Source organism: Paralichthys olivaceus, chromosome 7 (assembly GCF_024713975.1).
Source record: "Paralichthys olivaceus isolate ysfri-2021 chromosome 7, ASM2471397v2, whole genome shotgun sequence".
Taxonomy (NCBI): Eukaryota; Metazoa; Chordata; class Actinopteri; order Pleuronectiformes; family Paralichthyidae; genus Paralichthys; species Paralichthys olivaceus.
The window spans coordinates 12,263,300-12,288,464 of record NC_091099.1 but is presented as its reverse complement, the minus strand read 5'-3'; the positions used below and the strand labels follow the sequence as shown (position 1 = coordinate 12,288,464).

The window sequence follows — 25,165 nt, the reverse complement described above, 5'->3', positions numbered from 1 at the left end:
CTCTCCCTCTCTCTTTCGTGAGAGAGTGATTCACCGTATTGACCTTAGAGACTAAACAGCAGCGGCATGGCCAAAAAAATATATGGCAGCAGAGAGTCAGGGTGGAAAGTTTGGGGAATTGACGAGACAAAACAGAGAGGGAAGCTGCATACGAACACGTTTTCTTGCGTCAAACAAAGGAAATGTTCTAGAGTATTATCTGTCAAATCAACCAGCTAATTCTTTCTGGGAAATCCAGACGTGAATCATTAATAGTCCAACATACTCTTAATCTTTACACACTGAGAGGCTCCTCCAGCTCTGAGACATAGTTTAAGAGAGGAACCTGTGAGTAAGGGGCTGGTTCAGGGGAAGTTCACCTCAATGTCACTTTATACAAAAAAAAATCTTTATGCACAGTGCACACAGAAGCTGCTGTAGTGTTTGTTTGAATACTAAAGAGAAGTGGCATGTCTATCTTACAGAACATTTTGCAAAGAAATAAAAAAAACAACTATGACTTGTTTTCTCGCTTTACGAAAAAGATCAGCTGATGATCCCCAAAAATTAAAATGATTGAAAATTAAAGAAAACATAGCTCTGAGAAATTTTGACGTGACATAAGGTAAAATAACTAACACATTTTTCAAGAGCTCTTCCTAATATTCTGTAAATTCACTGTCAGCCGGCACAGCATTTCCAAATCACACCTAAACTAGAAGTGAAGGGCACGTCTTTACCGATTAGTCTCGTTTCGTGTGAAGCCGGAGGGGCAGTCGTGCATACATTCTCCCCCGTGGATGACAAACTGAGGGTCGCCAGGCAGGTGCACTTGAGAGCACAGGTCCATGGTGATGCAGCGCCAGCTCTCAAACTTGTAAGTGCCCAAGGGACAGTCTGGCACGCAGCGGTCCTCGTGGAAGTAGTGGAGGCAGGCGGAACAGGCCATGTCGTTGTTGGGTTCAGTGCAGGTGCCCAGGCACTGGCTGTGGCAACACTCCCCCTTGTCGGTACAGGCGAATTTGCAGTGTTCTGGGCAAACTGAGGAGGTGACAGAGAAAGACGGAGGAAGAGGTCAGTTTTGGGTGGGTGTAAAAAAAAAAAAAAAAAAAAAAAAGTCTGCACTGCTGGACACAATCATAACAAAATAGGGAACGATAAGGGTCAAAAAGACTAAAAATGAAATGTCTGTATAAACGTATGTAAATCAGGAATTATTAATGACATCATCTGCTTACTAACAGGCAAGAAAGAAAAAGGGAATGGCACTAAGTAGAGCGCAAACCACCACCAAGGCCCAACTGTCCCCTTACATTCAATCAAGATTCACCAAATTTCAAACTCTCTAGATATCATTTCCCTAAATGTGCCAGATTGTTTTTCATCCAGATCCATGAAAACAGAGAAACTAGCTATTTTTGCACAGATTACGATTTCAAAGTCAGTATAAATTTACGATAGCTTCAGATTCAGGTAACTGATGAAAACCAGGATGTAATAATGATATTATTTGCTTAATAACTTGCCAGATAGAAAATAGGTTAAAGTGCACTGAGGGAGAAATCCACGGCAACATCTGTGCCACATGTCCTTGTTATGTTCAGTTTTTCTTTCTGAAATCTGTTAATTCAGTTTCTGTTTATTACTGAGGTCATAGTTAGTGATGGTGTAGTCCTGGACTGAATTATACTGAAATGTGTTTCTAATAGTCATCCTCCCTTTGTGTAAATATGGTGGCCAAAACATTTGAATCGCTCTAAATATAATCCAGTCCAGCTCAACACAACTGTAGACTACGACCTCAAGAATAAACATAAAGCTAATTTAATACAATAGTAAAAACTGAACATTATTATCGGTGTAAAATTGGAATTGCCCTAAGCAGTTGCGGTGGATTGCATTAAACGTTACATATGTACCTAATAAAATGGTGCATGAACAGGAAGATGTTTTGATTTGACCACAGGAAACAGAATGAACATGTAGAAACTAATACAAATGTTAATCTGTGACACTTTTAAATCCTTAAATGTCAGGGTTTAGGAGAAGCAAGCTGCAAAACTATAATCAGCCAGTGGGGGGCTGCAGGGGTAAAAAGGAACTGGAGTGTCAGGTCAGGGGGTTCAAAATCTGTACCTGTTGTTTTAGTGGAATGCAGAGATGGGATCACTTAATAATCACCTCTAATGTCATCACACAGACAGTGGCATCTATTCTGTGACAGTAATTTGATTCCTGATAGCAAACTTATGCTAATTTCTAGTTTTAAAACCAAATTTTCAACCAAAGAGCAGCGAAAATCACGAAGAAACCCAATCATTATGTTATTAATAACACAGCACAGACAGACATCTGATGAAGTGTGTGTCAGGACAGATAAAGTATCAACATCAATCTCAACATAATTAAATCTTTCAAAATGTTCAAACCTCAAAGTAACTAAAAAAGTTACCATGAAGTTCTCATTCAGGAAATGAAACAAGAACATCACATCAGTGCTCGCTGTTTTATAGACTCATCAGTGACACAGATGTAAATAGCACATGGTATTCATAACCTTTTTTTTGTTTACTGTAGCCTGTTTATAGAGAAGCACTCCAGGAATCGCAGATGTAAAGAGAAAACAGCAGATTATTCCCACTGCTAACTAATCCTGAAACACGGCAGGCAGGGGCGTCCTACTTTCAGATGAGTCCACTCCATAGAAAAGAGCACCTGGAGAGTGGGTGTGTGTGTGTGTGTGTGTGTGTGTGTGTGTGTGTGTGTGTGTGTGTGTGTGTGTGTGTATAACAAGCTGTTTTCTGCTAATGATTGTTTGCGGAGTCTCTGTCTAGAATAGATAAAGAGCCGGTCTGGGAAATAGTAAGTCAAGAGTTCTCTGGAGGAAAACGTGTGAAAAAAGTCATTTGTTTTAAAATCTCTGAATATTAGAAAATCTGCATGTAGCAAACCCCAACCCCCACCACACACACACACACACACACACACACACACACGCACACACACACACACAGACAGACATACACACACACACACACACACACACACACACACACACACACACACACACACACACTCTTGTATTGTTTGTATGTAGGGGCCTTTAAGTGATAACTGTTTATTGTTAGGGCCTTTGTTATTGCTGCAAGACAAATTTCCCCACAGGGGCAGAAAAACTCAACTGAAATGAGAGGCACAGCTCGCCTGGTTCCTTAGCAACCGCCTCCTGGTGCAAAGACAGAGCTAGAGGGATATGTGCACACATGCGTGCACACACGCAATCATACAAACCCAGACAAAAGTGCAGTCAAACACACATTTCAACACTTTCCTTGTAATTGTCAAAACTGAGGCGCTATTATTTAACCATCTTCATTGCTCACTGATAAGAGTGCACATGATGAACAATGAGTGCATGTGTGACACTTGCACATTGGCATGTGCATATTTGTGTGTCAGAGAGAAAGAGGAAAAGGGGGGGGCTCTGCTTGTTTATTCACTTTTAAATTAAATGCGAGTGTCAGCGCATCAAAAAATGACGCATGAGCTAATCTGTCGATGAATATTTCATGTCGCTTTACAAAAACATTTGTGCAGGTTAAGAAAGTGACGGTGCACTAAAGAAATGCCGCAGAGCCAAAAAACAAAGCAACAACTCGAGTTTCGCTTCACAAGGGAAGGGGGGAATGATTATTCGCACTCCTGACAGTTTCTCAAATACTTGTCATTCTTTCTCACATTCAGTCAAATCCAACTGTGCAGAAGAGGTGAAACTGTCTGGTTGGAAAATCCCTTCAAGTTTTTTTTATAAAAAAAGAAAACACAAAACGTCTTTAGCTATTTATCAAAAGAAGTAAATCTCATCCAGTTACACCCTGTAAAATATTTCTTTCTATACACTGCAGTGACTCAGGAATTTTGTAATAATTGTCTCCTGATAACAAGGACATTGGAGTTTCACTGCACTTTCTATGTTTTCCTGACGGCACGAGTAATAAAGTTTAGCCACAAGACCTTTAGTGTGTTATGTATAGCTTCACACATCGTATCTGTTCTCCCACATTGGCTTTGCATTACTTCATCTATTCTGGATCTGGTCCAAAACAAGCTCTTTTCTAAAGCTACAACATGAAATGCCAACACACACATTTTCACATAACAGCTGTGATTTGATGGTAAATATGATGCTGACATTAGTGTGTTAAAAGCTGTTAAATTAGTGTTGAAACATCAGCCAGGCTTCATTTTCTTGGAATCTAACCAAAAGGGGGCAGCCAAGGCAAACTCTAATGAGCCTCATTGGAGGAGGTCTCTTTTCCTTCTGCATCATTTTAACAGATTCCTCAATGAAGAGAAATTCCAAACATGCATACCTTCTGCCAGAAGAAAGCTGGAGGGAGGACGCATTGCTGCCTCGAATCCATATAAGTCGACCCGGTTTCAGTGTGTGACCAAACAACCCGTGGTATCAAGGATACAATCCTCTATTTATAGATGCTCTTAATGCAACCCTATTTCCACGCCGCAGCTCTCCACACATCGCTATGCAGGGCATTGTGGGTTTCCACTACTTCAAAGCAAAGGGACTACCTAACAAGGGGCTCCTCTTAAGATAAGTCGTCATCGTTCCTGCGGTCCCCAGAGTGGGCATTTGATACGAGCAGGAATAAATGAGAAGCATCAGCTGGTTGGTATTTGACCCTTTTAAAGTGCATACCAGATTATATAAAGCAATTGATGAGGAACTGGACTGCAGACTGTGGAAACAAGAACTTTGTATACATCAACAAAACTACATTTTCTCTGAAAATGCACCAACTCTGCTATGGGTACTCCGAAGTTTTACAGCTGCTAAAACTGAGAAGTCTGGAAACGCTGCCGGCTTCATTTTAGTTTGAAAACTCCAGGGCTTGCTTTTAGTCTGGACGTGCAGAGACAGTAGAAACGATGATATAGACACAACCGCTTGCTCATTGCGTCTTTTCAAGTAGCCCTCTTAACATGTGACCACCTTACGGAAGAAAACAACCTGCATTAGCCTCAACTGAAGGTGTAGAAGGTGTTGCCAAGTGTTGCTGACCCTGTTGTCTTTGCTAACAGCTAATTTCTACTGATTTAATAACGGCTTACATGCGTTTCGAAGTTTGTGACCATGTCATCAACAGTAAACAAGACAAGAATCAGCACTGGAGTCTGCCCCCGACCAGCCGGTGCATCCCTATGTCTACTGTTAAATAAAGCAGCCTAAGGGGAGGAGGGGAAGGAAGAGGAGGGAGCATCACTTATGGGCCCAAGACAGACAAGTGCTGTCCACTGTTTTTTTTGTGTGTGTGTTGTTAAGGTATCTTCCAGTTGCTGGACTATGTGAAGAATCCGCAGAATGTCCCCAACAGCAGAGGATTCGGGGGGTGGAGTTGGTGCTAATCCCTCGTTCTGCTGCAACTACGCAACAACAACTTGAGGAATTGCTGAGGAAACCTGAGAGGATTAAGCTATTTGAGCTGCAAACATGATCAAGGGAGGGAATGTGAGATAAGAAAAAGAAGGACATAGATGCAAGGATGTCGGAAACCAGTTTTGAACAAAAAAACTACATTCCTTCACTTTGCCTCACCCCTTCCCTTTCACCACAGTCTGTAGCGACCCAAAAAAGTAGCTTTTTACCTTATAACAACAGGGATGGATTTCAGCACTGTCACAGAATAGATGCCACTGTCTGTGTGATGACATTGGAGATGGTGTGTGTGTGTGTGTGTGTGTGTGTGTGTGTGTGTGTGTGTGTGTGTGTGTGTGTGTGTAAGACAAGATGAAGGGTTCTCACTCACTACAAATTATCTTTATTGAATAAAAATGGACGTGGTTAAAGTGCAGCGATGCTTCAAATCTGAATGCGAGTCATGCTCAGTCTGCAGGAGAGCATACTGCGTAACGAGACTACTACGCTGTTTACATACGGAGGCTGGTGACTCGTTTACTGCCAGAGGAAAATTTGGTCAAACTGATATCATTTTCCAAAAATCAATCCACGCTCTCAGTATTAGAGAAACATAGAAACAAAATATCTCATGAAGGATTAAATTTGTCATTCTTGATAACATATCACAGCACAGTGTTTTTTCCCTGTGTCATTGAAGATAGTATAGGAAGTGTGACAGACAGTTGGGAAATCATTCATTATTCACAGCGGGGCTGGGGGGGAGAGGCAGGGAGGAGGAGGGTGTCAGGGGAGAGCGAGTAGGGGGGTTAAACTCGGAGCCATCTGCTGGACCAATGGCAGGCGGGCAGGGGCGGTTCTAACTCTGATGACTGACATGTTATTGAGTCTGGAGCGGAGATGGTAAACAAGTCCTCACTTGAGCAGACGCTGGTGGGTGGGGTGGGGGGGTTGTAACCATAGTGATTAAGCACAGCTTTTCCACAGATTCCGAGGAAACCGTGAGTTAAGGAAAAAACCTGGACACACGCAGTTTGCACAAACAACAGGCCTTAGTCAGGTTATTCCTGTAAATAGTGCAGACCCTGAACTGGGACATCAGCTAAATGAGAAAACATGACTGGTTTATACTGGAGCACAGATGAATTTCAAATTAAGACATATTTTCAGGTAAGTAAAACAGAGATTTTTAAACTTGTATAAAAATATAAAACCTTTATAAAATAAATATATACTGTACGTACTGTATTTTATACATTTTGCATAGAAAAATAAGAGCATAAAAACACTATGATTTAAAATTTATTGCAGTAGCTGCACATTAAGTGTCAATCACACCGATTTTCTGTGCTCCACTATATAAACAGGGCCATAGCTCCATTAGGACATGATTAAATTTATCTCTACATCAGCATCCATTTACCAGCGTATTCACAATGCTGCACACTACAATAATCCAGTGCACTGTGGGGATGCAAAGCCTTTCTACTGTGTGCAGAGTCAGTGCCGGTGAGCTCAAGTTACTGGAGCTGAGAGCAGTAGCAAACAGGAAGGTAGCAGAACAGGAGTACAGTAGGAGACGGCAGGCCTATCATGGGCCGCCGCAGTCTGGATCGCTGCCCCCCCCTCCCTCTCTCCAGCTCCCTGAACTGCACCAGGCCACATCCTCATCCGGCAATCCGATCCTCCCTGGGAGCCCCCAGTGGATCACTCCAGACACTTGTTTAAACCACATCAGCCCAGACAGCAGAGAGAGGATGCTTCCTCCACTCACCGCCACAGGCAAACCACATCAGGGATTCCAGTGCTGTCTTACAGCTACAGTGATAGAGTCTCAAGTGCCAGGACGGACTGATCTAATCTGGAGTGGTGTTTTTCACCTTTTCAGGGAGCGAGAGAGTGTCTGGCTGCGCATGTTCGGCAAGATCGAGTGTTCTGCTGATCAGAGGGTTTTTTTTAGAGAGAGGGGGGGAACACAGCACAGTGTCATGAGTGTGATTTTCTCACACAGACAGCTGGCTCAGGAGAGCTTGGCTAAATCTCTCTTCAGTCCTGTGCACAAAGGTGAGTTTGAGCCCACTCCTCCCTGTCCCAGTGTTTCTGGGTCTCTTCCACTCCCGTGCCCACTAAAGACCAGCAATGTGTTTTTCACACAACTATGTGCTGGTCTGTGTGTTCAGGCATGCGTGGCATTTCCCCTCACTCGCGTTCAGTCACAACAACACACAGATACACACGCACACCCCTTCCTTCTACCCTCGGGCCTCGTCCCTCTCTGCAGCTGCTGCTGCTGATGTTGTTGTTGTTGCCCTGTGGTTTATTGCACTCTAACAGGACACAGGTATGCAGCACGGTCACATGTGAGAACACTTAGTGTTTCTAATGACAGAGGAGGAAGAGGATGGTCTGAAAGTTATTAAAGACATGTTGAAACAGTGGAAAAAGCCAGAAAGATCTAACTTAACTGGCATTTTACCAATATAATGCCAAACACAATGCCTCTGAATGCTCTGATACCTTTGGCAAAATTCTTTACAAGAACTTGTACCTCCGCCATGGAGGTTATGTCTTCATTGCTGTCTGACTGTTACGCAAAAAGTACTGAAACAATTTTCCTGAGACTTGGTGGAAGGGTGGGGCGTGGCAGAAGAAGGAACCTCTTCACTTTTAGAGCTTATTCACTCAAAGGGTAGATCTGATGATTTTTTCCCCACTTTCTACAACAGTGCAAGATTTTTTCAACATTCAGATACTTAGAGGACATCAGTGTGGTTCGGTGCAGCTTGATTGAGGAGACTGTTGGGCCTTGGAGGAAGTTAGTGCTCAACTGAGTGCTATTCTACTAAGTAATTGCCGTCATAAACCCAAATTAGAGCCCTTAATATGAAACACAAACCAATATCAACTGTGACTGGGGTGTCTCAGACCAAATCACATTAACTCTTTGTGGTTATTATAGCGATGGGTAAATCATGTAAGCTGAAAGGATATTGAATAGATGTTGAAAAATGGCTGGACAATATGGGGATAAAATAAAAATAATCAAACATACTGCAAATAGAGAGCTACTACTGAAGAGCTATCCAAACATTAAAAAAACAATTGTGAGTGAGGTCAAATCCAACTGAGCCTGGACCCAATCTCAATCCCTCCATGTCTGACGTCTAGTTAGCCAGAAGTCCCAGAGGCCTGATACATCCCTCAACAGAACCCCCCCATGAGTCGCACTATATTTGTAGCATGAAGACAGACAGAAGCCACTGTCTTCCTCATTAAATCAGACAACTCATGTCAAAAAACAGGCCCACTAAGCTATCAGAGGAATTCACGTTAGAGTATCACTTCAGACACATCTAAATCAAGAACAAGGTCGTGCTCTGTGACTTTTATTAACCAATGAGGGGTGAGTAAGCGCGTCCCCCTGCTGCATTGCTGCCGCTGATCTTGTCATTTGAGAAAAACAGAAGATAACAAGTGTGACAGTCAATCTATTCAGCAGGGGCAAAATACTGCCAGCTTTTAAATGCTTTTGTTTGTTTTCAGCCTTCTGGTTAAGCTCGGTAATGACACTCACAGAAACGATCATGTCATTTCCAGGCACCAACAGTGACAAGCTAAGTGAGATGTTGAGGCAGAAGTCAGTATGGGGGAAAAAAGCGACCTCGGGAGTACTCAGGCAATGTAGGCAATGTTTTCCTTTTTTTTTTCTTAACAGATTCTGAGATTTTTCCAGTCACTAAATGTGGCTTCTAAAAATACCTGACTTCCCAGATCTGCTTCATTAAATACAGTGTGTTTCCTGGCAGTGCTGTGCCGCCTGACTGTTTTTGCACCCTGGGTGACTGGTTGGGGTTAGTCAGAGCAGCAAGTCCTCATATCTCTGCAGAATCCTTTTAATCTCTATATAATATATAATAATCCATACAATAATCTCTCTGGTGATATAGAGGAGAACGCCATGAAAAACCCCACTAAAGACTGATGTTTGTATAAAGTGTAAATGATACCCATGAAGCGCTGGCTTCACTTTGCAACACTGGACAAAGTGTACACACAAAATGAACAAGTTAGTCCTTCATTTGCCCAGGTGCTGCATGCTTGCAGGCTCAGACTAACACCTGGATGTGTAGCCACCTGTCTGTAGACAGGCAGCAGCCCAGAGAGAACTACTGCCATGTGCACTAATGTCAATTCTACACATTTAACTCCACAGCACCTCAATTATATACACGTCAGCTCTTTTTTTTGAGTGACCTGTGAAATGTTGCAAGCAACCACATGCATCACTTTATGTAACATTTCTTACTCTGTGCCCAAACTTGGTTCAGCCCATCATCACCAGAGCGTCAGAATAGTAGTGGTTCTGAAGCCAAGGTCTATTTCGGTAGATGACCATCTGCAGGCTCTGTGGCATCGGTGCCCAGACATCATCCTGGCAAGCTGTCCGGCATACATTCTCTCTGCTGGCATGACGTCTAGATCCAAAATGACACATCTTCATTTCACGTCGACTTCAAGAACGGCCCTAATCCTGACTAAGCATGGCAACATTTGCCTTAAGCTAAAAAGCTGACGGGGATAAGTTTGTGTTCATGGCGAGCATTCCTACCAGGTTAAAATGGAGTGCTCGGCAAACACCGAGCAGGCCATTAGTTGATTATTGAGCCGATAGTCAGTGGACTGTAAATCCTGAAATTACATTTCAGTTTGGTTACATTTTATATGTGTATGCTGGGACTGATGTTTGTTTGCATGTGTAAGTGCACGTCAGGGGTCATATTCAGACGTGTGTTACCACGCTGGATGTCACATACATGTCTTACATTGCATTCTCTGCCTGACTGCAGTTTCCTCGTCCTTCACATGACGGTGGCTGCTTGCTGGCACCTGCACACCTGCATCTCCCACTTCAGCTCAGTGTCTGTCCCCTTAATAGAGCCTGACATTCTGTACAGTCCTATTAGCCACATCAAACATGATATCTGGATTTAGGGTTTCCCTTTTCATCCATTTAATTTCTTTTTCCCAGCGAGCTCCTTGAGGACGCACAGTTTACTTTTTGTCAGGCTGCCCCATCGTCTTTTGAAAAACAGAAGAGCCGCAGCTTCAAAAGGGACAGTTGTGCCCAGAGTAGACATCTGCTGCGACGGGACACTGAGGCTATTCTCTCAGACTCTTGCCTGCGCTGAGACTCGTCAGTTACGATAGCAATGTCCCAGACGGTATTGCAGTGAAACATAATTTTATTTATCCAGTATCTATTGTACACATTGTACATTTCACATGAAAGAGGCCGGTAGGTGATTAACCTTTTTCTTATGCTTGTTCTGCTAGTTTCCTATCTGCTCAGGGAGTTCTGACATGCAGCATGCAGGACAGGTACAGCACAGAGGAATAAAGGCACATATTGCTGACTTTTATTGCATTTGCACACTGATAAGGCCGACGATGGGAAATGTTTGGCAGCCTCCAACAATGCACTCAAGTGTTCATTTGATCCCTTTCACATCAAAGAGTGTGGCTGAACACAAAAATTAGAGGCTACATTACCTTTAATGTCTCCTTTATTTCGAGTGGTTAAAGGTGACAATCAAACAGCCGGTGTGGGTTACCATTTTAAATGCAGAGGCACCAATTACACTAAAAAGCCATTACGCTGCAGTAAACAGTGAACTCATAAGAGCTTGTCCTCATTGGTAATTGGGTAACAACACCACCGAATATGGCAGTCGCACAAAACCTGTGCAGCAGAGTGTAAAATTGGGAGTTACGTCACTTTCGGTAAGTTTCACTCGCAGGCTCAGCGCAGACACAGCTCTTCAGTGTCAACCCAAAGTTTCAGTGTTAATCAGATTTTACCATGACGCAAGTCTCCCATTCACCCCTGCTCCTCAAACACAAGCAGCACAGTCATGACACAGAGAGCTGGGAAACATGGAGGTAACAGACGGCAGTCTCCTATCTAATCTCATGCCATATTTAGTCTGGGGACAGAGTTTCAGTGGGAAATCAACGACAGGCTCAACATAATGATTTGATATACATGGACCATGAGACTTGGAGAAGAGGCTCAGGACAGGCTCCCGGGGGTCAAAGGTCAGAGGCCAGACATCAAAGACAGGGCAGGGTATGGATATGGTCGTGTCTGCCCATACTGTACCAACAGGAGAAGAGGAGGAGCCAATGTAGATGGAACAGGACAGCTGATGGGCCTTAAACAGTCCCCGGCCCACATTTCCTATTGGCTACCGGTGACATCATGGGTCTCTCCCCATTTTTCAACTCCTCTTTTCAGAGTGGGCGGAGAGTTGTGCCCTTTCTCCTCCTCCTCTCTCTCTCTCCATCTCTCTCACACACACACACACACACACACACACACACACACACACACACACACACACACACACACACACACACACACACACTTTCAGTTTTATTTGCCCCTTTTAGGGACCTCTGCTGCTCACATGACCTCCCTTGTTCAGGAGGAGGGAGGAGTAAGAGAAGAAAGTTGCAAGAAAACAAAAGGAAAAGGAAGAGCTGTGAAGGAATGAAATCTATGTTTCGTTTGATGGAGGTGTGTGAGTTGTCTTCTTCTGTCAGTGTGGACATTACATGCAGCATATGTGTGACACTCACAGGAGGTGGCACGCACACACACAGAGTGGACCCTTCACAGTGTCTCCCCTCTGCCTCTTCATACATAGTTAGTATTCATTTTCAGCATGAGGTCTCAGATGGGTCAGTGTGTGGTCCAGTAGCACGAGATACACACACACACACACACTTACACATATGTTGTGATTTTTTCCCGCCACGCAAACCTTTCTTAATTAGGAAATTCAGGTCTGACATTTCACCAGCAGACAGCTCACTAAATTACAATCCGAGCGTCACTGTGCTATGTCTCCAGTAATGAAACAAAGGGATGTTCAAACGCAAAGGGAGAAAGAGACCCAAGGAGGAAGCATACTGAGAAATAATTGTTTAATATAAAAAAGATGTGCTGGAAGAAAAGGAGAACCACCAGCAGGAATGCAGCTGTTTGGGGATGTGTTTTTTTTTACTATGGAGATTCTTGTGCTGTGCAGGTGTTCCATGTCTGATGAGGGTGGAGGCAGAGGATGGGGGTGACAAAAGTTAGTGTAAGTCAGACAGTCAGCTGACCTTCCGCTGCTCTGCAACAATCAGATGCAGTGTTCAGTGCGGGATCACATCCCACCATTAGAGATTAGCTTTTAGCCGGATTAAGGAGGCGTTAGCGCACATCAGAGAGGTGAAACGTCATCATGGCCCCACAGGAGGAATCGAGGGGGCTGCAGGGGACAGGGCAGATGGGTTTGCTGGAGTTGTGGGAGATGGAGAAGGGTGTGCCTGACCTGCATGGACTCCAGATAGATAAGATACCAGCAGGGCACAGCACTAGTATGTCCGATAACAAAGGCTCAATCCACACCACTACGTTAAGTTTTAAATACCTAAAACTGAGACGTTTTAAACACTGCTGACACCATTGCCGTTCGAAAACACCAGTGATGAGACGTCATTCACATCACATTCACTTCCTGATTGGTTCTTATCGGTCACGACTCGACTACCAGCATTGAAAGCAAAAAACTCCACAGGTGAGAACATACAGACATAAATTTAAGTGCAGATGGAAGCGACGAGACGTGCCAGGAGAGAGGCCGAGAAACGGGCACAGAGAACAAGCCAGCCTCCGAACACAGGAAGTGCTAAGCCCCCACCATGTCAAACACAAGACTTCCAGAAATGATTGAAACAAAATACCCACGCTTTCTCTCTCAAACAAACAATGGCCTCCATTGTGAGATGCAGTGGCACACTTGCAGTCAGGGGAGACATAAAGACACAGTTTGAAAACAGTGGGCTGTTGTCCCCCCCCTCTCTTTTCTTTCCTCTCCAGGCCACGGACAAACTTTCTCCTTCAGCTGGGACGGGGACAGGGGGGCACACAGTGCCCACTTTGGACTTACAAAAAATATGCCTTTGTCTTCCTGTCATTGCAGACCTCACACGACTCAACAGACAAGGCTGCAATGCTATTAGAGGACCAACAGGGGGCCTAAGCCATGAGGGAGAGAGGCATGCTTCACTGCAGACATGCCACACTTCACTGAGGCTGTAAACACAAGTCGCTTTTTCCTTGTTATGGCCCAAAATCTACAATGTCTCATAAATAATTGAAGAATAATCTATAATATTGTGAGCAATGTCTTACACAGCAAGTGGTGCACACACAAAACCCATCTAAAATACAGCATATGTTCCACAAAGCACAATAAACAATCTTTACCCAACATGAACTCTTGCTCACAACAATATTTCAGACGTATTCTAATTCCTGCAGCTCAGTTTCATTCAACCTGAGGATTTCTCCCATCAGATCGCTTTACATCAGCTGGTTGATGCCATTCTCCAGAGATCATCCTGCTCCTCTCCTGTGCGTGTGGGAGTCTGCAGAAAGAGGACACTGCACCAACTGCACACGCTGCATGCACCGGAGGAGCTGATCCTACATTTTACTTGGGAACTACAGTATCCTTGCTTTCCCCAGATGTAGTGATTTGTTGGAGTTATTTCATAAATGTCTTGTAAACTATTATTAGTCTGAAAGCCGCCAAATTGCACATCATAAAGTGAAACTGTATAGCTCGAGGCTATATTTACTGGTCTATAGTAGCACTGCTGCAGCTCTGGAACTGGTTCAGAAAAAAAATCAGTACACCTTGTTGTGATTCCAGTATTTAAATAAACCAGAAGTAAGTCATTCCTTTCACTTCTTTGCCATTTCGTGTGATGTTCTGCTTGATTGACGTCAGATTGTGTAAGTGAAATTGCCACATTATCATCAGAAGCAGGAAAATCTAATTTGATAAGAGGTTTAACTGTCAAGTTAGCCAAATAATTCAATGTGATTTGATACATATTATACTGGAATATCCGCATGATGTGCCATTATATTAGCTTATGTGCTACTGTTCTACACGGAGTTCAATTCTGCAAATGTGCAAACGTTTCTGCAAGACCCTAAAAAACTGTCACAGGAGTTCAGGACATGTTTTCAAGACATAAGTTGACAAATGCTATGTCACCTTTGCTCTTGAGGTTACTAGTTTCTTCTCCGTCAGCTTCTCAACAAATGATGTGTGCACGGGCAGGCTAAGACCAGCATCGCCTATTTGCAACAGTGAATTACGCATCCCACCTGTAGAGGGAGCCTGAATTTTGTCGTGTGCGAATCTTGCATTATGGCGCTTTAACTTTACCTGGTTGAATAGGTCTAAGCTTGAATCTGCTCAGGGTTTCAAATGATCTAGACCTCACTTCTGAGCAGCGAAACCACAACAAGAAACCAGAGAGGAGCACGATTTACACCTGCTAGGATCAGTGATCTCCTCCAGAATCCACTTAGACAAACATGAATGTGCACACACACTCACATAGCTTTTGAACAGCCGGTGCTGACTGGCTTCAGACAGCCATGGGACAGATAGCTGGCTGAGAGTGGGAATGGAAGCACGCTGCTCAATCAATGAGCCATCAATCACACACACACAGCGAGATGGAGCAAACACAGGAAACAGGAGACTATATCCTTTAACTACCACTCAAAAGAAAGCCATCAAAGTGCTGGCTCTGACTCCAGGCCTTTTTCCATGGCCAAATTTCCTAGCACTGCTTTGTCTTGTGGTGGTTTGGTTAGGGCTAATATTACTTTGCCCTGACCCCTCTCAGAGGAGTTGTGTGTGTCCTATACAGTCTGTTGCACCACAACAGCTGTCTGCTATCCTAACCAGCCCAATGCTGCAGGCTGTCACTGTACTTTTATCTGGAAAAAATATTTTTATCTTAAAAGAAGTGACACAAAAAAAATCTGCCATGTAGCAGTCCAATACAAACAATGATGCAACGGTGAAGATGTCAACCAAGCTGACAAAACACCAGTTTAAATACCCCCCATCGACCCCAGCACAAAAGAAAACACATTAGACGTGCTCATAAAATGAAGTCCCCTAACTATGCCTGATTAAAAAACAGAAATGTTTTTCCTGGATCCACACCAACATTTAATGAGTTCTTCCTTCCACAAAATTGAATGTTAATTGGTTGAGCAGATTTCACTAAATCCTGCTAACAAAAAGCAAACATAGATGAACACATAACCTCCTTTGCGAAGGTAATACTGGAGAAAACTTAAAAGATAAGATAAAGGTAAGTAAAATAACAAGACGACATTAAAACCTGGTAAATGTCTGGATCACGTCTGGTTAATTTAGAAAACTATAGGTTTTAGTTGGAAAACTGTATATTGCATGTGACAGCTGATTTCAGCCCAATCCAAATTTAATCAGGGTATAGAGCAGTTGGTAGCATTCATATAGCGAAACACTTCTGACTTCAGTTTGGTGATAACTGACGAGAGTGAGTACCAAATATTAGTCATTATTATAGTTATTATTAGGGAGCCATCTGTTGATTCTTTAACAACTTTATTTTACACTTCACTTTATTTTTTCTATAAAAAAATATGTAAAAAACTGAGAGAGAGGTGAAACATTCAGGAGACTTGTAATAAATATCGATTAAAATCAAGATCAGCAGAAAATGAATCATTAGCTCTCTCCCTGTATGCCAGTCTGAAGAGGACAAAAGTTTCTAATGATACATTAATAATATATTTTTTAAATGGAAAAGCCATTTTGAGAATATTCCTTTCCATTATTATGAAATTACAGACAAATAAAGGTGTTTCATCTCCCCAGAATTGATATCCTCTATAAAAAGTCAAAAATAAAAAATGACCATCACAATGTTCTGAGAACCAAGACATGATCCTTTATAATTGCTGGTTTTGTTCGACAAACAGTCCAAATATATATTCAATCTAAAATCATCTCACATTCGAACAAGCGAATGGTTAGCAATTTTGATTTTGATTGATGACTTCCAAGATTGATGGCTCATGAAAATTAGTGCTGATTAACTTGTTGTGATTGACAAATTGTTCCAGCAGTTAATCAGCGTCATCAGTATCAGCTCCACATCAGAGACATTCCCCTGTTTCTCCCCGGCCCCATTCCGCCTGCAGGAGCACATTCCTGCTTCCAGTCTGCACACCTGAAGCACTTTATCACTGTCTGTCCTCCAGGTGGAAAAAACATGAGTTCGACAAGTTGCCCCCGAGAGCAAATGAGCTCACTCAGCTCTTACGACATGTTCCCGATGTGTCTCGGACGCAGAGCACGACCCAGGCGTAAACAGAGTTTTGGGTCATCTCCAGGTTGAGCTGCTCCTCTTCTGTAGCCTCAGGGGGAGGAGGGGGGGAGCAGAAGAAGAGGCAGCAGCAGCAGGAAAAGGCGGCCATCGGTGCAGGCAGGATCAGTGAAGAGTAAACAACACCAGAGGACATCCTCTTGTCCCTGAGCATGTGACAGCATGTCCTCCTGTCTGCTCCGTCATTCTGTGTCAGCTCTCATTACCTACAGCACTACAGGTCTAGCACTGACTGACGGACTGGCTGGCTAATGGCACCTGCCACCTACTGCCGGCTGTGATCACCATGACAACACACAGGCTGCACTATTCTTGACCTCGTTCGCAAAGACTGATACTCATAAATATTAACCATTAATTATTAATTGATACTACATAAGAAACAAATTTTAGACGTGTGTTCTAATGTATTAAATATGTATAACCTATAGAGCAAGTAAAGAGTCTGCTACCAAACAAAAAATACAACTATGGGCGTTTTCACATCTGAAAGTCTGAACCGAGCTTCATTGTTACATGTCTTTGTTATATTATTGACATTTGATCCCGTTAGCTTTGGTTTCACATTGTAATTGTGTAATACTTGTATGTCCAGTCGTCATCACCTACGTGGGCTACATCTACCGAAAGACGGATGTGTCTCTGATATCTGCATTTTCCCCATTTGGCTACTGTATTTGCCAAATTGTCCTTAGGTTTAAATGAAGTAAATGAATGATGTTGCTTCTGGAATGTCACTGTAGTATAGATACCTGCAAAATTAATATCCTCATCGTTCAAACTAATTTTCAGGGCGAAGACAGCAACCTATCCTGTGAGCCACTGTTCAATGCTGTCTTAACTTCATGCGATATGACTGAAAGTCCACAGTGTTTTCAGACTCCAAACAATCCAAACCATGGTTCCCTTGATCTGGACAGAGACCATCTCTTTTCAGACATCTTTCACATCTGCTATTTTGGTTCAGACTAAACTGAAAAGTCTGAAGTTCTTTGCAAAACAAGGTTGGTGTGAATGCCCTAAATTACTGTCAACATAGGAATAAGCTAAACCAAATTTCATCCCATCACAGTCATCCACTTCCCAATCTTCACACATGTTCTGTTGCTTATTCACCAATAGTCATAATTTAGGGGGGGTACTGAAATGAAATGTTAGATCAGGCGTGAACATTCAAGCCCTCTCCCTCGGTCCCACAGCGCATCAAACAAAGCTGCACGCCCCCCAACTCCCAACTGAGAGCTGATGAACGGCCGAGCCGGCATTGTGTCGGGCGGTTTAAGGGGAGACAGAAGGCAGCCGTGTGACAGGATCAATACATCTTGGCAGCTCGACACCCCATGTCATGAGCACCAATGTGATATACTGCCTCAGAAACAAGGAGAACAGAGGAAACACTCTCTGTGAACTCACAGACTACCAAAGACAAATGTGACCTTTTACAATTTAAAAAAATAACTTCATTGATCATTCCATTCTGAGGAAACAGATCCATTCAAGATTGTATCGTTACATAATTAATACTGCAACAAAAACAAGGTCTCTGAAATACATATGCCAATAAATAGGTACTTGCCAACATCTCCTCTGAGGAAAGGAAACTATCTGGGTATTTCAAGTCCAAGTGTTTTTTTTATTATCAAATGAAATATTAGTGCAAAGAAACTATTGTTGTCTTCTCATTGTGATGTTTCCAGATGACTCACACCTCAAAGATACACAAATGCGGCTCAAAAGAAGGATATCTCTCGTCACCGAAGCTGGTGAATACTTTAACAAAAGTATGGTTGTGTCTGTTACTCCTCGTCGTGACAACTGATCTGCCGTGGTGGCTCCTGAAGCAAGCAGCCTGACACGGAAGCGCAGCCCAAATTGGGCCTTTTGTTTCAGACGGCACAGTGTCTCCGCAGAGGCAGGAAAAAAACACAAACACACACACAAAGCCTGTGAAGAGGCAAGAGTGCATGTGTGTGGGCCTACCCCAGGCTCCTCCTCAGTCACTCACCACACACACACGCACACATGCACACACACACACACACACACACAGACATGCATACATACACATAACCAACCCCACCACAAGCGCCTCTGAGCCGCGTCTCACCCACCCACACACATACACAACACACAACCTGACCCGCCTCCTCTCCCGCTCCCTCTCTCCCTCCTTCCTTATTCCTCTCCCATCTCTCATTCCCACCCTCATTCATAAAATGGCCGCTTCACAACTCTAGCTGCTGGCATGGAATTTATGGATGAGGGGTCAGGGGCAGCAACGGGCCAGGAGGGACTTGTTTGTTCTATTTTCTTTCTTCTTTTTTTTTTTTTTACCCCCCTCCCTTCCCATCTCTTCATGCGCCTTGTACTCTCATCCGTCTGGCCATTTCCATCCCCGTACCAGACAGCAAAGATTTGTCCCCCCTCTCATTCTCCCCTTCACATACACCAGCCTTCCTCATCTCTGTCCCCTTCCTCCTCCTCCTCCTCTCCAAAACAAACCTGATACCCTCATGGCCTGGGAGGGGAACTGAAGCTATGTGTCTGGCAGAGGAAGGCAGGAGCAGAGCGGGGGCAGGAGCAAGCTCCGGTGGCTCCTCCTCAAGAGGCCAGCGAAAGGGGAACGAGGACATTCTCAAGTTCCATCCCTGGAACACAACCTCAATGTTTCTGTAGTTTTACCACATCACACATCACACACACACACACACACACACACACACACACACACACACACACACACACACACACACAGACTCACGAAGGCATGCTTTCAAAGCAACATGAGATTCATTGCTATAACGTTAGCCTTTTTTTCCTCCTCCAACTCTTTGTAGTCCATATATAAGGAGATTTTTTATAACCAAACATTTTGCAAGGTGGTATTTGTGTAAGACGGACGATCTTTTGTAGAACGAGTGACAAAATAAGGCAGGGCAGGCAGCTCACCCTGATGCCTACCACTGTGTTTTAAAAGCTGATCAATCAGACAGTGATGGAACACCAGGCCCTGGATCAGGAGAGAAAACAAAGACTACAGTGCCAGAACCATTCAGACGTCACCACAGGGTGCAATAATAAGTGTTGCCGTGTGCGTATTTGTACGTGTGGAGGAGGTGTGTGTATCTAGTCTGAGGTGAATGAGTGCATGAGTGCTAATCCACACACACACACACACACACACACACACACACACACACAAACACACACACACACACACACACACTCTGCGGTGTCTTCTGCTGTAAACACACAAATTAAAACTCACTCAAGCAAACACTTGGCTGCAACTCACACATACCCCCCCCCTTCAAAAAAAGAAAAGTCATCCCTCTCTGCCCCGCTCCTCTGCGGCTACAGCCCCAAGGAGACAAGGGGGCAAGGTAGGAGACAAGGAAGCATTGAAGGGCCGCAGCAAAGCAAAGCCAATCAGACACACCTCTTGCTGGAATGAGTTTTAGTTTGGGAGGGTGGGGATTGGCTTGGCTTCTGTGACATACACCTGTGCCACACAACATAGGTATGTGACAAAGTGACAAGGGTCAACCTTAGGATAAAACAGAAAAATTGTGCAACATGGTTTACTTTTTCTGAACGCAGCTCCTCATAAATAACGTCTCTCCTGTTTTAACATCAAGTGAGGACACGAGACTCCCCTGTATTTATTTATGAAAAAAGGTACACTCTGGATACATAGTCTCTATAGTAATGGAACTGTTTTTGCATTTCATAAAAACAGCACATTTGGTTGTTCAGCTATAACCAGGATATTGCATTTCCCCTCCTCAGCCCACAGGCTTCAGCCCACGCAGGCCACCGCCAGCCCACCCACCGCCCACCCTTTGCCTGCCTGTGCTTCGATTCTGGCCCAACTTCACTTTAACTCTCCACAGATGGGCACAGAGCTATGTGGACTGCGTTGAGCATTCAGCATGCGTCAGTCACACCACAGCCCCGGAATCAGGAGGATCAGAGGTGGCACTGAGGAACACACAGAGGTGGGGTATGTGCAGGGAGAGGGGGTGGCGACATCAGACACCATATCTGAGCTGGCGGAGCAGAAAGAGGGTCAGCAGCAAACAAATGAACTAACATCCAGGCTGCGCTACATAGTGTGGTTATGGCTGCCTGGCTATTTATATGTGTCCCTACTTCAGAGGAGGCAGCCGCTCCTATTGGATCCAGATGTGAGAGGAAGGACAGACAGCAGCCTGACTGAAAGGTGGCAGCCTGGGCCCATTGGACAGCTACTGTGCTGCCATTTAGGAGAAGCTTGCTTTAGTCCAACGCAACAAGGACAAAGATGAGGTTACATTCACCTCTGGACTCGAACAACAGGACATATACAGTATTTGCTGTGTGACTGTTTGTTGTGGTATAATACATTCAAACAAATTAGGCTTTTGGAAAACACCAATCACATCTAAATTAACAAAATTATAAAGTATTGAACTATAACTGGACATAAATACTTCATTGACTCGCTCATGCAGCACAGGTGAGTCATGGGATGAAGTAGTGGTAGAAGTTGAGGTAAAAAGTGTTCTTCTGACATGTTAAGGTCATCAGAGGCTTCAAATTATTAAATCACGCTGCTCTCACTCAGCCAACTTAAATAACTTAACACTGCTCTCCTCCTCCCACTGCCTGACCATGGCACTTGAATGAAAATGAGTGCTTGTGAGACAAGGCTAAATGTGTTGTGACCCCTGATGATGGATTGCCAGTAGCTGGCCCCCAGTGGGCTACGAGCCCATTGATCCACTGGAGGATCCAATGACACATCATCAATCCCTGGGCTAAGCTCCCTGTAGTGGTGGAGACTAGATGAGAGGAGATAGGGAAGAAGGCCCTTGATATTTTCCACCAGAATAAATTTGAATGATGGCGGTCATCAGTCGGTCGGTCCATCAGTCCACAGTCCCTTCTTTAACTTGTTTCCTTAAGTCTAAAGTGGGGCGCTAAAGTGGACATGACGCTGCAGACACTAGGGGCAGTGCACAGATACAAATCTAGTCCCATCTGGGTCTATCAGTCCACACTTACACCTCGTCTACGGTGAATGAATATGGACAAGGAGAAGTGGTTTACGAAACGAAATACTGATCCCTTGATCCACTGTTGCATCAGATATGTCTGGCATGAGAAAGTTGATGCAAGCACAGACACATGCACGTACACACACACACACACACACACACACAAACACACAAGTGCTGCTTGCGGTTGTGGGATCTGAGGTCTGAACAGGAGCCATTGTGGACTGTGCTACCGGGCAGCCACACTGACTGGGGCCCACTCGCCCCTCTGATATGGCTTGAGTCTGAACATTGACGTCAGCCTACAAGCAGCCCGCGTGACGTCAGCACATGTGTGCTTTGACCAGGCGCCTGAATGAGATGGGGGAGCGGATGGGAAGGGAGGTGCATGAGCACAACCCGCATGTCACAGTCATTGGCTGTGTCCCCCCCCTCCCACAAAACTGGAATTGTGATCAGCTTTGATTAGAGCAAGCAAAATAAAACACCAGTATTTCAAGCGAGCATCACTGTCAGTGTAATGGTATAATTATGTGTCTGCTCTCAAATAACTCTGAGGCATTCCTGGTGCCCACAGTAGGGCTAGTGTTCAAATAAAATAGCACTGTCTGGTTGACCAGAGGCTGCTGGCTTGTATTTAAAGAGAAGTGATACACATGGCAAAGGGGAGAGCAATACAAGTAAATCATTTCGGTGTCATGCCAGATTGGATAAACAGGTTTCTTGGAATAAAATCTGACCTTATATATTATTATTAATATTCTCTTCTGTTCCTTGTGCTTATTTTGTAATACAATATTCATTTTTTGCAGGGCAACAAAGACAGCCATGGCTGGTATTGTATTGCATTAACTAATAAAAGATATCCCGATACAGAGATAACCCAGTTGTCTGTTTGCTGGATGTAAGGTGCCAGGTTTAAAAGTTTAGCCTGTGCAACATTTTTTTCTTTCCATTTTCACAAACACAGACGCGCTATAACCGACTCCAGAGCGCATTCCATTGATCCCTGTGTCGCCCCTGCACTCTCCTGGTACCCAAACGACTGGCTCCACCCTCCCAGGCCACCCGCCACGAGGTAGGCGGGAGGACGGTCCAGTATTCCACAAGCCTACGTGCTACACGACACAACTGCAAAACAGCACACTCACCCACACAGAAGGGCAAGGCGAGGGGGCCCCTAGCCTCCCCGCACACCCTGTCACTCTCAATCACAACACACACAGACTTGAAAACACTTTGGCACAGGTCAGAACATGAAAAACTTCGATGATTTTTTATTTCTTCTGTGTTTCTGTTGTCTTCAGTCCACCGTTTGGTCAAAAAGAGCACAAAGTTCCACCTGCTGCCCCAGTCACAATATTATCAAAACAGTTTTGAACTTGAGGGTGTTGACCAATGAGGAGTAAAGAGGGCATAATGGGCTTAAGTCATGGCCCAGACTGCCCACTGCTCTCCTAAGCCTGTTTGACCAGCTGTCTGTCTGCCTAAAGACGGACTTGAGAGCTTCTCATGCACACGCAGCCATCCACTTGAGGCATGGGGCACCAAACACACTCTAACCTTCAGTCACCCCTCCCATCTGCCGCAACCAACCAACCAACCAGCAGACCAACTGCCAAAATCAAATCACAATAGCAACAAACCTTTGCTTGGCTTCCTTCATTAAAACCTCAGGCGATCAAAACACATCTATGGTGCAAGGTGACATGAAACCTGAGTGAGAAAGGTTCCTGAATCATCAATTAAATATTTGTTTGTGTTATATTTTGATATTGCTTAATGTTTCATATTCATGTTTTGTTCTTTCTTAAAATCACACGATTTACATATTCGTAAGATTTCAGAAGACGTGCACAAATAAGTACGAAATTAATGCAGGGTGCAGACAGAAGGCTCAGATGGGGACAGATGGGATTTCAATGAGGGGTCTCAGCACTGAGTTTTCCTCCACACTCTTGCCCTCAGATGTTTGGAAAGAGCAGGTTTACTGGGAGTGATGGAGTTTGTTAGACCTCTGTTATCAGTGTACTAGCTGCTCTCCCTCCACTCCCCGGTCAACACTTCCTCTGGCGTTAACCAGATAGTGCTGTTAGATAAACGACTGCATTAATTGTCTTTGATAGCTCTGGGATCTGCCTGGAGCACATGAGAGAACAGCGTATACGTGTGCTGAACAGGGTCATTTAGTGCAATTGTGTAAGTGCATGTGGCTGTTTGAACGTGCTTACCTGCACGTTTACGGAAACAAATAAAAACTGCCAAGTTTCAACCAACGCTACATCAGACTCTTGCATCGCTGCAGTCACCAGGGAAAAGACTCTTTCATCACTGAAGAGATACTCCTTTCAGATTTTCTGACTCTCTCTGATGCAAACACCCCTCTTTCCTTCATCTTCCTCTCCCCTTGGGGGGCAGGCTGTGAAGTGGTCACGCTATGAGATACATGCCCTTACCCACACATCTGTGAGATCTTAGGATTCTCTATTGCCCAACAGACAGTGCAGCTGAGCCATGCATTCAGGGTTCGCCTGCATCTGTTGTTGTGCAGCAGTGCTGCATCATTATGGCACCTTTCTCCAGAGGGTACCTCTAATCTAGTTACAGATTTAAACAAGGGAAATGGTTCCAAGGCATACATCCCACTTATCCTTGGATCACACGGAGAGCAGAAAAGCTTCTCGTCAACCCTGCAGGGACTTCAAAGTGCTCGAGAGTCTAAACATTTCTAGAAACCGGTGGAATTCACCATACTTAATTGCACCTGACCCGCAAGTGGACTTGAATTCTAGCCCATTAATCAAATCCTGTGTTAAAACAGGCACACATTATTAAACTGGGAATGTGAGGCATGTGAGGGGTATAGGGAAATCAACGTGTATTCGTTCCTATTTATGCCGGAGGAAATGGAAGAAAGGCAGGCGTTCTGGCACCAGCTGCAGGAGACAGCGAGCAGTCTCGTAGTAGATGCCGTAGTGACATGACATCCAAAGTACATGATCATATATCTTTGGAGTTAGGGAAGAATGTAGTTGACCAAGCCAAGAGCGAAACAGCAACAGAGCTCAACTATTCCCACAGCAGGACTTCATATAGAAACCATCAGCACTCCAACTTGCTCCAGGAGAAGCCTGAATGCATGCACACACACACACACATATACGCACAGCCTGATCTGTTCAGTATGGGAATCAGTCCAACATGGCACAATGCAAAGTCAACAGTGACTAGATGAAAAAACATTTTATTTAAAAAAAAAGAAAGAAGCAACACCACCTAGCATGGCTTTTTACAATACACACAGCTCAATAATACTACCCAAGTAGAGAAAATCATTAGATGTGACGTCACTGGCTAATCACTGTATAAGAGGGAGCGGAATTTTCTAAAAATACCCTGATTTGTTGGGGTATTA

The 25,165-nt window shown here is 44.1% G+C and overlaps 1 protein-coding gene and 1 long non-coding RNA gene across 5 annotated transcripts in view; one reads left to right on the top strand and one right to left on the bottom strand.

Moving 5' to 3' along the window:
- igf1ra (insulin-like growth factor 1a receptor) overlaps nucleotides 1–25,165 on the bottom strand; it is an 80,668-nt gene that overhangs the window by 22,194 nt on the left and 33,309 nt on the right. Inside the window, exon 3 of the mRNA XM_069528566.1 lies at nucleotides 720–1,020. Coding sequence (XP_069384667.1) covers nucleotides 720–1,020 — 301 coding nt within the window. The remainder of the gene's footprint in view (nucleotides 1–719; nucleotides 1,021–25,165) is intronic.
- On the top strand, nucleotides 6,603–13,740 carry LOC138410844 (uncharacterized). 4 transcript variants are annotated; one of them, XR_011243462.1, is made up of 3 exons: nucleotides 6,619–11,194; nucleotides 11,397–12,119; nucleotides 12,251–13,740. It is a non-coding gene; the product is annotated as an uncharacterized lncRNA (long non-coding RNA). The 4 variants fall into 4 exon arrangements; XR_011243460.1 differs by having other exon boundaries at nucleotides 6,634–11,194; nucleotides 11,319–12,119; XR_011243461.1 differs by lacking the exon at nucleotides 11,397–12,119 and having other exon boundaries at nucleotides 6,603–11,194; nucleotides 13,444–13,740.